We start from the raw sequence: 14,200 nt of genomic DNA, 5'->3' as shown, positions 1-14,200 counted from the left end.
AGGCTCCTCATTAGCACTCTTCAAGAAAAATCTTGATGATTGGATGGGAAATAGGAAATTCACCCCGGGGATCACCTCTGTGGCTCTGCTCGACAGGGGCACAGTAAAATAATTTTCTTGGATCCTAAATTTCTGGGGGAATCCTCTTAAAATTAACAACTGAATGTTGTCATATTTCTTTTCAGACCCAGTAAGTGGCAATTGCGTTACTATAGTATTACGTTAAGTTTGGTGTTTTTTAACAGCCCTTACGATGCAAGTTATATAAATACATTTTAGATTCCAAGCAAGAGCAGATACAAATAAATAACTCTGTCGTGGTTTATTCAGATTAGTACACAGCTACTCCTAGTCAGTCTGTTATACTCTTTCTACAGTAGATGCATTGGTTGGTTCTATTTGTTAGGCTTAAGTTGGAAAAACACCTGTGTAAGTCACACTGAGTCAATTTCACGTTGCTATTGTGGAAGTGTCAAAATGCTGGCTTTTGCAAGTAAATATGTTTGTTGAATCATATATCTACTTTCTGCATTCTCTAGCTCAGAAACGGGAAAACGGCGCAGTTATTCATCTGGTGATAAAAGTTTCCATTTCTACATACACGCACGAATACGTAAATAACTTGAATGTTTCTTCAAACACCTGATGTTTATTCCCACGCCCCAAAAGCTATCCGGCAAAACGTCATTCACTCTGCGACCGGAGACAGCTATCCATATCGTGAAGGCCGCTCAAAAGTCCCCTTTTACAAACAGTTCTCATCTGCAAGTTGGGCACATCTTTTTTGACGTCAGAACTTCTAGTGTAGTCGAGTTCACCAGTCTTCAGCTGATGCGTCTGCATGTAAACAGAACTTGCCACGTGATCATGTGAACTGTCCGTGCCGTCATTGGGAACGTTTGTGGAAACAAAAGGGACACCGAGCACTGTTGAGATTCTGAGAATAAACGGGCAACATCCGGGTTGGGATACCAGAAAGAGGACTAAACGAGTGTCTGTTTAGTGGGCAAACATGGCTGGTGCTGTGCTGGGACAGCATAACGGATATACGTGGTGATAAGACTTTGTATTGTGTTGTAGGTTTATTGTAAGATGTCATTCACGATGGAAGATTCGTTAGAGTCCGACTGGGTAGCAGTGAGACCTAATGTTTTTGAGGAGAAAGAAAGACATAAGTTTACGTTTATTGTGGCTTGGAACGAGATTGAGGGGAAGTTTGCAATAACATGTCACAACCGGACTGTGCAGAGACAAAGAACTGTGGGCAGTGATCCTGGTATGAGAAACATCGATAGCACGGGAATGGAAGTCACACAGCAAGAAAGTTTACAAAGCCCAATAAAAGGAAGGCTAAAAGACACTAGTCCATATCGGAGGAGTGGGGTTAGGAGTCAGATTGCGGGTGACGCACGAGTTAAGAGTCCTGGTCGGAGAGATACATCTGCTAGGGGATTGGGGAAAGGTGAAATTGGTATCAGAAGTTCATCACCAGCAAAAACGCCAACTAGCAGCCCACTAAAGAAACAAGTGGATAGTAAGGAGTCATCCACTATACAAAAAGATATGAAGAGATATGAAGGAAATAGTGAAGTTCTGGTGCTTTTAAAGGAAGATTCAGGATCCGGTGTCAACGAGTCTGATCTAGCAGATTTCCAAGACTTAGAAAGTAGGGATGAATGCAGCTGGGCTGGGCTTTTTTCTTTCCAGGACCTGCGAGCCATCCACCAGCAGTTGTGTTCCGTGAATTCAGAAATGGAGTTTTGTTTGCCTGTTTTTCCTGAAGAGCCATCAGCAATGTGGTCAGTGTTGTTCGGAGCTCCGGAGATGACAGAAGAAGAGGTTGATACTCTGTGTTACCAGCTTCAGGTTTACTTGGGTCATGCACTGGATACGTGTGGGTGGAAGATTCTTTCACAGGTCCTTTTTTCGGAGCAAGATGACCCTGAAGAATATTATGAAAGCCTCAGCGAACTTCGGCAGAAAGGGTATGAAGAGGTCCTTCAAAGAGCTAGAAAACTACTTCAAGAGGTAATATTGAAATTGTGTGTTTTGAACTCTTCGAGTGCTTAGAGTCGCAGTGGTCAGAACAGGAACATTTTAAGTAGCATGAAAAGGCCTGTGTATTTTTTTATACAGTGGTTTGTCTTGACCTGTTAAGGCACAAACTCTGAAAGTTTAAAGGACAGGTAATATTATTTGCTAGGGAAATTGATAAAACAGCAGTATCACTTAGTTAAGCTGTCCAAACATAGTAGTGTTTTTTTTTGTTTGTATCAGCTATAAACCGTAGCCAAGTACTTTCCTTTCTAGAAGTCTTTTATATATTCAAACAGTAAGTTTTCTTTGTACAGCTGTAGTGTACATGTTTTTCTTTATTCAAGCCCTTTGTTTTTTTCCACACTGTATAGAGATTAACTTAACGAGGTCCCCGTATGTTAGGTTTAAATTTGAGGTAATGTTGTTGGTAGTGGCACTTGTCATTAAGCATTTTACTTCATAGAAACGATAAACTAGTTTAAGAATGAACAGTCAGGACAGTGAAAATAGATAGTTCTAATATTACAACTTTCTTAGTTTGTCTTCTGTGAAAGCTGAACTTGGTGTTGTATAATTTTGCTTGCTGTCCAGCACAAGGTGTTTTGTATTTCTTTTGTTTTGGAATCTCCCATCTGTTGCTTTGCATATTTGAAACGTGATACTGGTTTGAAACAGGTGACTTCTGGTGAAAACTGTTTCAGTATGACGCCAGGGGACCTGTACACTTCTAAGCAACAGTGGCCACTCCTGTTTAGTCATGACTGGTAGATTTAATATTCATTTCTACGTTACGCTTGTTTTGCGTTTCTAATTTTTATGTGACTGTTTAATTTTGAATAACCAGTTGCATTTTTTATGGTTGTGGGATGGTAACATGTGTACCCTGTTGAGTAGTGAAGTGAATGCTGCTTTTGAATGCTGCTTTTGAGAGTGTAATTTTGTTTATATGTATATAAAGTTTACATTGTTTCTGTAGTATAATGATTTAAATGTGCTGATTTAATTTATATAGATAAATTAGTTTTACCAGTAGTTAAGAATGTAATTAACCAATACAGAATACCATATAGCTAAAGTGTTTTGATTATTTTTTTTTTTTAGTTTCTTTCCGGATTTCACTGTTTATGTTTATGTACAATGTTATTCTAAATGGCTATTTTCATCAGCCTGTGTGCTATGTTAGAGGACAATGTTTCTGTTATATTCACCAGCACCTTTTGTAGACATTGGGAGCCACTTACCAGAAGTTGTCAGGAATTCTAGAGAAAAGTATGAGCTTTGGTCACTTGTATACCACTGGGACTGTAAACTGCCAGAACTGGATTTATTCAGGAATAGTTTATGTAAAGTAGAAGAGCTAGAGTTTGCATGTAAAGTAAAACATGTTGTGCTGGTAATATTCAGCAACAATGGCACATGTGTCTCATTCTCTAGTTCATGGTCATGGTGTCTGAGGAAGTTGCTCAACCTGAGCGACGAAAAGCGCTTTACCTGCATTTATTTATTAAACTTGTTCCTGTCTTCGAGTGGTGCGTTGGACCTGGTTTTTGACTTCTTTGGTTTGTTTCTGCTTCCCTGAGTTTGTTTGTCATGGTCATGGTGAGCTAGAGCTTAGCCTGGCATTCACTGAGTTTAAGGCAGAGAACTAATCCTAGATGTGTCTTTTTTGTTTTTGTATGTTTGTTCATTTTTATTCTTTAATTATAACTTGTCTGTTTTATTTTGTAATGAACCTAATCTTTTTTGTTCCTTTCTCTGTGCAAGATGTGTAGCAATCCTTTTATTTGTTTTTGTTTACCAGTAAGACCCAGAGAGAAAAACTTCATAAATGTATTATTTTATTTTGATTTTTGTTTACTGAGTTAAAACAACTAGGCCAGTGCCCACTTTTTATGGGAGACCTGAGGGTGATATACTGATTTAGGGAAAATTTGACCAAGGCACCTGGGAACTTCCCCTATGCCTTTTTTTAAGTGCTGCATGAACTTTTACATCCAGCTGGGCTACTACTAACACAAGCAAATGGGACCTCTGTTTAACATCTCATCTGAATGAGGCTACACTCAGGAGTGCAACACCATTCTTATACTGCATTGCAATGTCATTTTTGGAAAATTTAGTCTATGTACAAAGTGAGGGAACAGAATCAACAGTCTTCTGATCTTTTAGTACCAAAGGAGGTGAGTGCTGTCACTGCCTGTATAAAAGGAAACATTCAGTAGTATATGTGTAGCACTTAATAACCGTTTTTATTCAAAATGAGGGCATATTTTATACATGCATGTGATATGTAGTAACTGTGTACAGAATGAGTAATAACATGTTCAAGGTGGCTTTAAGCAGATGTGGAAAAAGATAGAGCCAGCGCAATGTGGTGTATAGGCAAAGATTTGTTATATCATATGGCAAGAAAACAGACTTAAATAGCAGTCTTAATGCCTTCCTCGCACTAAATCACAGTAAATCTTTGCCTGTACACCACGTTGTGCTGGCTCTAACTTTCTTTTGATTAATGCTTTTGCCTTAGATCCGTGCACTTGCTGTACTTGCAGAGGAGTGGATTTTGGTTTAAGCAGATGTGGACCAGCATCATGACCAAGTTTTAATTTTACATGCAGTTTTTGAGGTAGTCCTCAGTCTGTAGTATCAAACAAGTTGAAGGGAAATATCTGCTAGTCTAAGCTTGCAAATTTTGAATGGCTAAGCTTAATGAAACACCTTGTAGAGCTTCTTAAATTGTACAAAAAACAATATTCATTGCTTAAGGAGTTTTCATAATCTGTTCACCTAATTTACTGCTAATTGGAAAGGAAACAGATGGACCTTAATCAAGGACAACTTTGACTCCGACCTTTTTGGCACTAAAAAAAAAAGAATTCTGTATTGTCAGACTTAGATTTACATGGTATAACCTGCTTTTTCTTTAGTGCCCAATAGTTCTGCCTTGTCAGATTTGGTTTAGTAAGGTATAACTGTGTTGCCACCAAGTTAAATTTGGTAAAGGACTCTCTTTTTTTTCCTCGACAGTTGTGTGTGCGTGTGTGAGCACAAGCTAAGAAAAAATGGGGATTTGAGATACTGTACACATTTGCATTTGTAGGGTTACTTTTTTTGGCTTTCATTCTTTCTCCCACGAGCAAGTGTTCGTTACCAAGCTATTGTAACCAGGGACTTCCAGTACTTGGAAAGTAAAACAGGTATTTCAGTTACGAACCTTCAAATTTATATAAGGCTTTTTGTAGGGACAGTCTAATTTTCCTATTTTTTTATTTTTGTCAGGTGCAAACTATTCCTTACAAAGTACTTTTTTCCAAGAAATGCAAGTATTTCAAGTACAAACCATCTAATTTACGTAACGGGTTAGGAGAATTTAAACTTGGCCATCTCCCTAGAGGGGAAGTTTCCTTACCTAGGTCTTGCAACTAGTGATTTAAAGTACTTTTAACCTTCATATATGGTTTGGGGGTGGGGGACTTTCACAAGCAAGTACTCTTTTACAGACTTTCGTAGCTGGTCATTTCAAGTGCTGTGGAAGAAAATCTGCTGTTAAGATTATGTAAGGGGTTGAGGACAATTTTTACTTTTCTGTTTTTTTTTTTTTTTTTTTTTTTTTATGGGTTTAAATGTTTTCTACCCAACTCTTGTAATTGCTGATTTCAACTACTTTGGAAGAAAAGCATTTATTTTTGTTTTACTTGATTACATACCTTCAGATTTATGCAAGGGTTGTTGGGGGGGGGGGGTACTTTTTGATTATTTCCCTGAGTGAAAGAGTTTTTTATCCATCTCTCATAACCATTGAACTCAAGTACTTTGGAAAAAAAGCTTGTATTTTTTATTTCATACCTTCAAATGTACATAAGGAATGTGGGAAGGGGGTATTTCTGTAGTTTTTCCCCAGATGCAAGTGTTTTAACCCAGCTGTTATAACCAGTGATTTAAATATATATATATATACATTTGGTGTGGCTGGTTTATTCTGCATGGCTTCTTGTAAGAAGTAATGGTCTCAAGGCAAAAACTTTTCCCAACATGCATACATTTACTTATAATGTGTGAACTGCTGTGGTTAACTTTCATTTGGGGTCAGCATTTGATTCTATTTGCAGTGATGCAGCACATAATGTTCACATGCAAAGTGTGTGCATGCATTTCATCGCTGACAAATGTACATAGGTATCTGTGCAGGGAAACGATACATTGGGCTGCATTGATGTTGACTCCAGTTAGTCCATTTTTTTAAATATCAGACAAGTTTACACCAGGATTATTATGTACAGCCCTAAGTGTTAGTAAAGGATGGTAAGAACTTGTTTTATTCTTTTACTTAAAGATGTGTGTACCTGTGATCGCTTGCCTAGTATTGTTCCTGTGTTCTTGCTTATATTGATTTTCTTGCATCAGTAATGTATACTGTAAGATCTTATTCGATTGGCACATCAGGCTTTTATAATGTTTGAAGGGAGCCCGTACAACCACTTGAAGTTAGTCCTGCCAGCACCCTGATACTACCCTTTCTTCATTCTTTGTTGTTTATTTATTTGCTTGGGAAAGAAAAGTGTTATACATACATATAAAAGTTTCACTTCATCTGATGCCTGCTGTGCCTCTCAAACCTAGTGTGTTAACACACATCAAAACAAACCAACTGTCTCAAAAAGAAAAGCTAATGGCAATTCTTTGAATAACTTCTAACACAGAAATAAAAATAGCAAACTGACTTAGTAAGGCAGACAGTTATTTAGTGTTAGACATTATTAGAAGTACAAATGTGCTACTCTATTGTTGCCTCTGCTACAACATTCTGCTTACCTCACTTCCTGTAAACAAATCTGTAATCCTTTTACTGTGTCCAGTAGCTATGGTGAGTTTAAACCATAAAACAATAGTCCTTATTGTGGAGCAGATTGTTTGCCATCAGCAAGAAACTTCTGCAATCACTCTTATTTGGTAATATTGCTGACCAGTCAGCAAAAGGAAAAAGGACATGTACTTCAGTGAGAGCAATAGTATAGAATGGTGAAGTTGGAATGCTGTTGTTTGACATTTGCAAGCCTTCAAAAACGCAATTACAAGAAAGCCACTGATGTGAGGACAGATTACTGCAGGCGGTCACTGGTTTGGAAAGTAGTGGGACATGGAAAGCAGTTGAAGTGGCCTGATCAAGGTATGCAGCATCATAATTTTACAAAATGACAAACTTCTGCTTTGAAAGGAAGCCAGAAACAGTGTTGTAGTGTACTTTGCATTTGCCTGAGTTTTACATTGCTTGGATTTTAATAGTGGGGTAAATGGGGTAGTTGTTATTTTCTGTTATTAGGGATATGCATCAGAGAACTGCATTTTTAAGAGTTACTGTGTGCAGAGCTTTTGAATTTTTTTCAATTTTTATTGCATTGTATTTGGTTCCTGGCTTAACTGTTTATTAGTCACATTCTGGAGTCCCTGCTTGATCTTCCACTCTAATGCCCCCAACAAATGTCTGACTTTCAAGCCCTGGGTCCTGTCCAGGTAAATATGTGTGAAAGCAACCAGGGAGCAACTAGAAAGTAGATCATATTGTCCTGGTACAACCCAAGCCTGATGGCTACTGAAAGGCTTTTTGTTGTTCCCATCCCACCCAGAACCCTGTGTGCAATAAGTGATGCAGACTTTCCACTGAATACTGTTAGTCCTGTGGCAAAAAGGCCTTCCCTTCCTGTAGGATTAGATGAATAAGCAAAAATGCCACTCTATGTGTATTCTGACTGAACATGAGCTGGTTTGGTTCCAGTAAGATCCCTTCCATCTGTGACATAAAAATGCTAAGAACTTTTGTAAGAACTTAACTCTATTTTGTACTCTTCTTACTGATTTTCCATTTTATTTTGATGTAAGTCAATGTTTAACAACAAGGGTGCTAATGTGTGCATGTGTTAGGAGAGTACTTTGGCCAGTGGTCAGTGATCAGCTTAGCAGTCCTGTCATCAGATTTGAGTCTATGCATTCTGGGCATGCTGGTGACCATTTTTTGATAAGTTGATTCAGGTGGCTGAGGGAGTGGGACAGTCTTGGGGAAAATCCGACTTATAGTGTAGTGTCCTGGAAATGGCTAACTGAATGTTTTTATATAGGATGCAGTTCATCGCCTTCTTCCAGAATAGCTTCTCCTGTATGCTTAGATAGGTCAGGTTTCTTGCATAGTTAGTAAGCCTGCAACTATAGAGGACATTGAGAAGCTTAGCTAGGTAGCACTGATAATTGCATTGGACTGTGAGACAATTTATGTATTCCCCAAGAGTGAATATGCTGTTATGTATCCACTCTTTGAGAGTAGATTTACAAAATAACAATGTTGTTACTCCATTTCATACATGGGGGAGTCTGTTTCAGAAATGCGAGACGCACTGGTTGAGTAATTGTATCACCTGGTGCTAGTAATGTGACAATGACATTTTAGGCCCTTTTTTCCCCCACCACTGCCTGGCAGCCTTCTGCCCTGTCTCCGCCAGTTGTTCATTCACTTTCACTTCCCTTTCATCAGGGAGAGAGTCAGCTAAGGGAAGCTGTCATTACGACAGTCCTCAGTTTTTTGTTATAAGCCCTACATGCTTGTGCATGGCCAAAGCATCCAAGGGGTTTGTGTGTAGTGGACTTTTGCAATGTATATGCATCACTCCACTCCTCAGAAAGATAATCAAATGGTTGTATTCCCCATATATAATATTCGTAACACCTTATTCCTGGTCTCTTCCAGAGATTTTAGCCTGGTATGTTTGCCCAGGCACAGTCCCCTATTTTTCCTCTCCATGAAGAGAGGTGAACTGATTTAGTTACTCTCCTTCCTCTTTTCCTCCATGCCAGCTCTAAACTAGGTGCTTGAGCCCCTAATTAAATCAACACTGAAGCACTAAAGGTGGAGGAGTGTCCATATTCACCAAGGATTAACACCTCCAGGCTAGTTGCCCAACACAATACATCTGAAATTCTCCAGGTGCATCTAACACTAGGTAAGACTGCAATCCAAATTGTAGCTTGCTACAGATCCCCATCCATGCCCCAAGATTCTCACTACACCTTTCTAAACATACTGGAAAATATTAAGATACAACCAAACACCCTAATACTGGGTGACTTCAGCTACCCTGCTATTAACTGGGAAAACTACTGTGGTATCAACACCTTTTCCCAACGGTTCTTGGAATTCATAAATTCCAACACCCTGGGTCAACTAATCCATTGTCCCACCAGGGGCTCCAATATCCTAGACCTAGTCATTACCAACATGGGAGATAGATGCTCCACACCAGTGATCATCCCCTCATTGGTCAGGTCTGATCATAAGGAAATCACCCTTGACATCCACATCCATACCTCTCAACTGTCCCTGATTTTGACTCAAATTCTAACTCTGTCCCACTTAATCCCTCCTACAACTAGTGACTTTTGGAGTAAAGGTGGTGAATTATATGTAATGAATAATGACAACAATTAAGAGTTATAAACTTAATTTATTTCAGAAAATGTGCTCTGAGTCTGTCAATGTGTCAAGTTAATAGCACTAATATTTTGAATGTGTCCCTGATTGTCCCTGATGTTGTCATGACTTGTCCCTGATTCAGTTGATATTTGTCCCCAATCATTTGAGAGGTCTGTCTACATCCCACCCCCCAGTAAGGAAACCTCTGTAACCAAAACCAACTTTATGCTACTTAAGTCAGAAGTTACAAACTTCATGGCACCCATGCAGACGGGAGCTGAAAGTTAAACTGCTGAATCTTACACTAAGGCACTATACGAGCACATCCACTCATGCATGAATCTTGCCATCCCAAATAGAACCAAGTTGCTCTCCTCCAAAAAAGGAAGCCAATCTGGTGGTCCCCTGCCATAAACAAACTATACAACAGAAGGAAGAAACTGTTGCAGAAAAGAGGAAAATCCCAGGATGCAAAAAAAACTCCCTTACCAGGCTCAGTAAGAAACTGAGATCACTCATCAAATCCTCCAAAGCTAGTTACGAAAATAAAATTGCCAAAGATTCCAAAGACAACCACAAGGCATTCTATAGTTATGTCAAGAATTTAAATGTCAGTGCTCAGAGTTGCTCTGAGCTACAACAGAATGGCATTAAATATACTGATCCCAAGGATATTGCCAGTATCCTGGCAGATTGATTTAGTGCCAACTTCACTCCCCTCTCACCCCCAAAAGGGCCCATCTCAATACCAAAAGATTGACAAATTCCGGTAATCATGGCCACACAGGTAGAAATCACACTCTCCAAAGCTAAGAATACAGCATCCATGGGACCAGGTGACATCCTCACCTAAGTGTCATGTTTAATCATAGCCTCACCTCAGGCTTCATGCCCACTGAGTGGTGCACAGCTACAGTTATCCCACTCCACAAGGGGGGATTCACCTTGGATCCCGGGAACTACCGTCCCATCAGTCTGACGAGCCTGATCTGAAAGGGCATGGAATGCATTATCATGGAACTTATAAACAAAGACGTTGGCAACCTTCAAACACTGGACCCCACCCAGTTTGGGTTTGTGAATGGCCGATCTTGTCTCCTGAACCTGATTGACTTCTTCAAATCAGTCTCCAGAGCTTTGGATGAGGGTAAGGCGGTCCACGCAGCCTATCTGGATCTCGCCAAGGCCTTTGACACCATCCCCCCACTCTGGAATCCTAGATAAGCTTACTAAGCTGGGCATAAATCCCTATGTCACTCGATGGGTTGCCAACTGGCTTACTGACAGAACCCAGACTAAAGTAGCCGACTTCAAGTCTAGCTCCAGACAAGTGGAGTACCTCAGGGTTCAGTCCTGGGACCGCTCTTGTTTGACATCTACTTCTCTGAAGTACAGGCCAACACTAAGGGACTCTGGCTAACAAAGTTCGCAGATGACTGCAAACTGGGAGCCATTATTGAATCCCCAAATGATGTGGATATTCTACAAAAGGACCTTACAGAAATAGATACTTGGTGCCAGAGCCATGGGCTCAAGCTTAACGCCAAGAAATGTATAGTTATCCCCTTTGGGAAAAAACATGTGCCCATGAATTATCACATAGGTGGCAGTACACTAAACACCGAAAGTGTGATGAGAGACTTCGGGACACAGATGGACAATGGTGTCATCTTCGATAGCCACAACAGTCAGGAAATCCTATGTGGCACACCTCATCATTAAGGGCTTTTCACCCAGAAAAAAGTCATTGTCCCACTGTACTCATCCCTCATTAGACCCAATATAGAGTACAATGCCCCGTTTGGTATGTACCTCACAAGACATCTGCAACAGCTGGAAAGGCTGCAGAAATACCCCACTAAAAGAATCACAGGCCTAAAGCAGATGCCCTATGCTGGCCGTCTAAAAAAAAAAAAAAAAAAAAAAAAAACTCCAGCTATACTCTGTGGCATATCGTCTACTCAGAGGCGATCTCTGCTTAACATACAAGGCCATGTCAAACCCTGAGCTGTTGGGCATGCTCCACTTAAAGAAATCCCAATCCCTCAGAGCCACACAGTCCAGGGATCTAAACCTCATCATCACAATGAACAAGACATGCTGGAGGGATAGGTTCCTGACCCAGACACTCGCTATATTGTGGAATAGACTGCATATACATGTCAAGCAGAGCACCTCTCTGGCCCTCTTCAAAAGGAACCTTGACAATTGGATGGGAGATAGGAAATTCACCCCCGGGGATCACGTCAGTCGCCCTGCTAGACAGGGGCCCAAGGAAGTAAATATTGTGGGAAGAAATGTCCAGGGAATTGTTTGGCTAGCCTTGTATACGCCCTAGGGCTGATAGCCTAGTACCAGCCTATGGACCTATGGTCACCTGGGTCATGGTCAGGCTTTATCCCTGTGTGCAGAAAAAGCTGGCAGGTTTAGGTCTTTTGTGTGGGTATTAGTGCAGGATATTTTTATGGTACATAACACAACACAGTAGTGTACCAACCAGTGTACAGTCTACACTATAACTACCAATGCTTCCTGGACTTAAAACCACCCTTGACTGCCCAAATCCACTTTCTTGGGGCATTTTTATATGCCTTTGCCAAGTGTAGGAATTCACAGTTAGACTTTGTCTTCATGTCCAGCCTCTTCCATGCTGTCTGTCTCACTGCAAACATCATGTCAGTTGTACTGCGTCCTGGTTTAAATCCAAACTTAGTTTCTGCGCCTGTGTATTTGTTTGCCGGCCACCCTCTCTCTAGCATTTCCATGCATTGTGATAGTAGTTTGATACCTAAGTGCTGTCTATCTTATGGTCCTTACATGTGCTGTTATGAGATGCTGTTGTTCTTCTACAACTTTTTAATGTTTCCTTTCCTTTCTTCCTGAGGTGCTAGAGCCATGAGTATTTCCTTGAACTTCTGTGCCTTTGTTCCAGTCAAATTCCAAGTCTTTAGCCTAGTTTCTGTTAAGCTTAGAGCCTTCTTTTACCACTGCTTGCAGCTGATTGTGAGCATTGGTGGTTTATGCTTTGGTTCTACACTTTTACTATGGATGGCTTTGCAGTCACTGATTCTGTCATAGCGGCCCTTCCTTACTTCTCTTGTATGTGATCTTGTGACTTTAGCCAACACATGCTTCACCGAGTAAAACAATGATGTCATTTACCAGACAAAAGTCTAGAATGGCGTCGTCTCGTTGTCCCATCCATGTTGACCAAGGCAGTCCTCATATCCTGTTCTGTCTGTCCTAGTATTAGCATTTAGGTCCCCCACAATCAACGCCAACTCATTTTTTCCTGTTTTATCTAGTGGCATCTGCCACTTGAATATGCTCTTTTCCTCACCATCACAACCCTGATGTGGGGCATAGACTGAGTTTATGAATACTCAACAGAATTATTTATTTTTTTTGCTGTCTTTGTATAGTTTTATCGATGCTTTTCCTGAGATGGCCTGTATCTGTCACCCCTGGGTTTCCGGGTACTGGCCAAGGCTCTTGCCGCCCCTATAGTGCCTTTTTTGGGTGGTGTTCCAAAGACCAAATTACCACCGTAACAGGTATAAATAAATGCAATCTGAGGGTCATGCTGCTCAACACTAGAAGTCTGAATCTCAAGATGCACTTGCTCGAAGCACTCCTCAAAATGGAGAACATCAACGTTTGTGCTGTAATGGAGACCTGGTTTAAAGTGTCAGAAAGCACCTCTGTGCTACCAGCCTGTAACTCATTCCACACCTTTCAGCCCCGAAACATGGACTGTAGCTCCAAAGGTGATGGTTTCTCGATATTCATAAAGGATATGCATACCTCCAGACTAGTAGCTCAGCATAACGCATCTAAGATACTTCAGGTACAACTAACATTGGGTAAGATGGTGATCCAGGTTATAGCCTGCTGTAGGTCCCCAACCATGTCCCTAGACACTCACTCCACATTCCTAAGCACCCTGGAATCTATCACGGTCCAACCCAACACTGTCATACTAGGAGACTTACCCCTCTATCAACTGGGACAACTACTCAAGCACCAATACACTGGCCCAACGCTTCCTAGAATTCATCAATTCCAATGCTTTGGACCAGCACATGCTGACCCCCAGTAGAGGAAGCAACATCCTTGACCTGGTTATTACTAACATGGATGACTGTTGTTCTGCACCAGTAGTCAGTCCCTCCCTGGTCAGATCTGACCATAAACTATTCACCATCGAAACCCACATCTCACCCACACACCCCCGCAAAGGTAACCACCTTGAAAAACTTCTCCAAAGCTGACTTTGGGCTCCTAAAAACAGAGGTGGCTAACTTTATGGCACCCATGCTAATGAAAAATAGCTGCTTGACTGTCAAATCCTACACTGATGTACTGTATGAACACATACATAAATGCATGGAACTAGCCTTACCCAACAGAACCAAGACACTCTTCTTCTTCAAAAAAAATAGCCATACCCAACAGAACCAAGACACTCTTCTTCAAAAAATGGAAGCCAATCTGGTGGTCCCCTGCCATTAATAAACTCTACAACAGAAGGAAGAAACTGTTGCAGAAAAAGGTGAATTCCCAAGACTGGAAAAACTCCCATATTAGCCTCAACAAAAAGTTGAGATCCCAAGACTGGAAAAACTCCCATATTAGCCTCAACAAAAAGTTGAGATCCCTCATCAAATCCTCTAAAGCTGGCTATGAAGGCAGAATTGCAGCAGG

General features: G+C 40.7%; 1 protein-coding gene across 1 annotated transcript in view; it reads left to right on the top strand.

Annotated features, from left to right (window-relative positions):
- Positions 1-320: 320 nt before the first annotated feature.
- JMY (junction mediating and regulatory protein, p53 cofactor) overlaps positions 321-14,200 on the top strand; it is a 1,751,371-nt gene continuing 1,737,491 nt past the window's right edge. Inside the window, exon 1 of the mRNA XM_044063717.1 lies at positions 321-2,028. Coding sequence (XP_043919652.1) covers positions 1,093-2,028 — 936 coding nt within the window. The 5' untranslated portion in view covers positions 321-1,092. The remainder of the gene's footprint in view (positions 2,029-14,200) is intronic.

The sequence above is a fragment of the Protopterus annectens genome, chromosome 2.part2 (assembly GCF_019279795.1).
Source record: "Protopterus annectens isolate FY-2018-M chromosome 2.part2, PAN1.0, whole genome shotgun sequence".
Classification (NCBI taxonomy): domain Eukaryota; kingdom Metazoa; phylum Chordata; order Ceratodontiformes; family Protopteridae; genus Protopterus; species Protopterus annectens.
The sequence above is the reverse complement of the archived record's forward strand: the minus strand, read 5'-3'. Positions and strand labels throughout refer to the sequence as shown.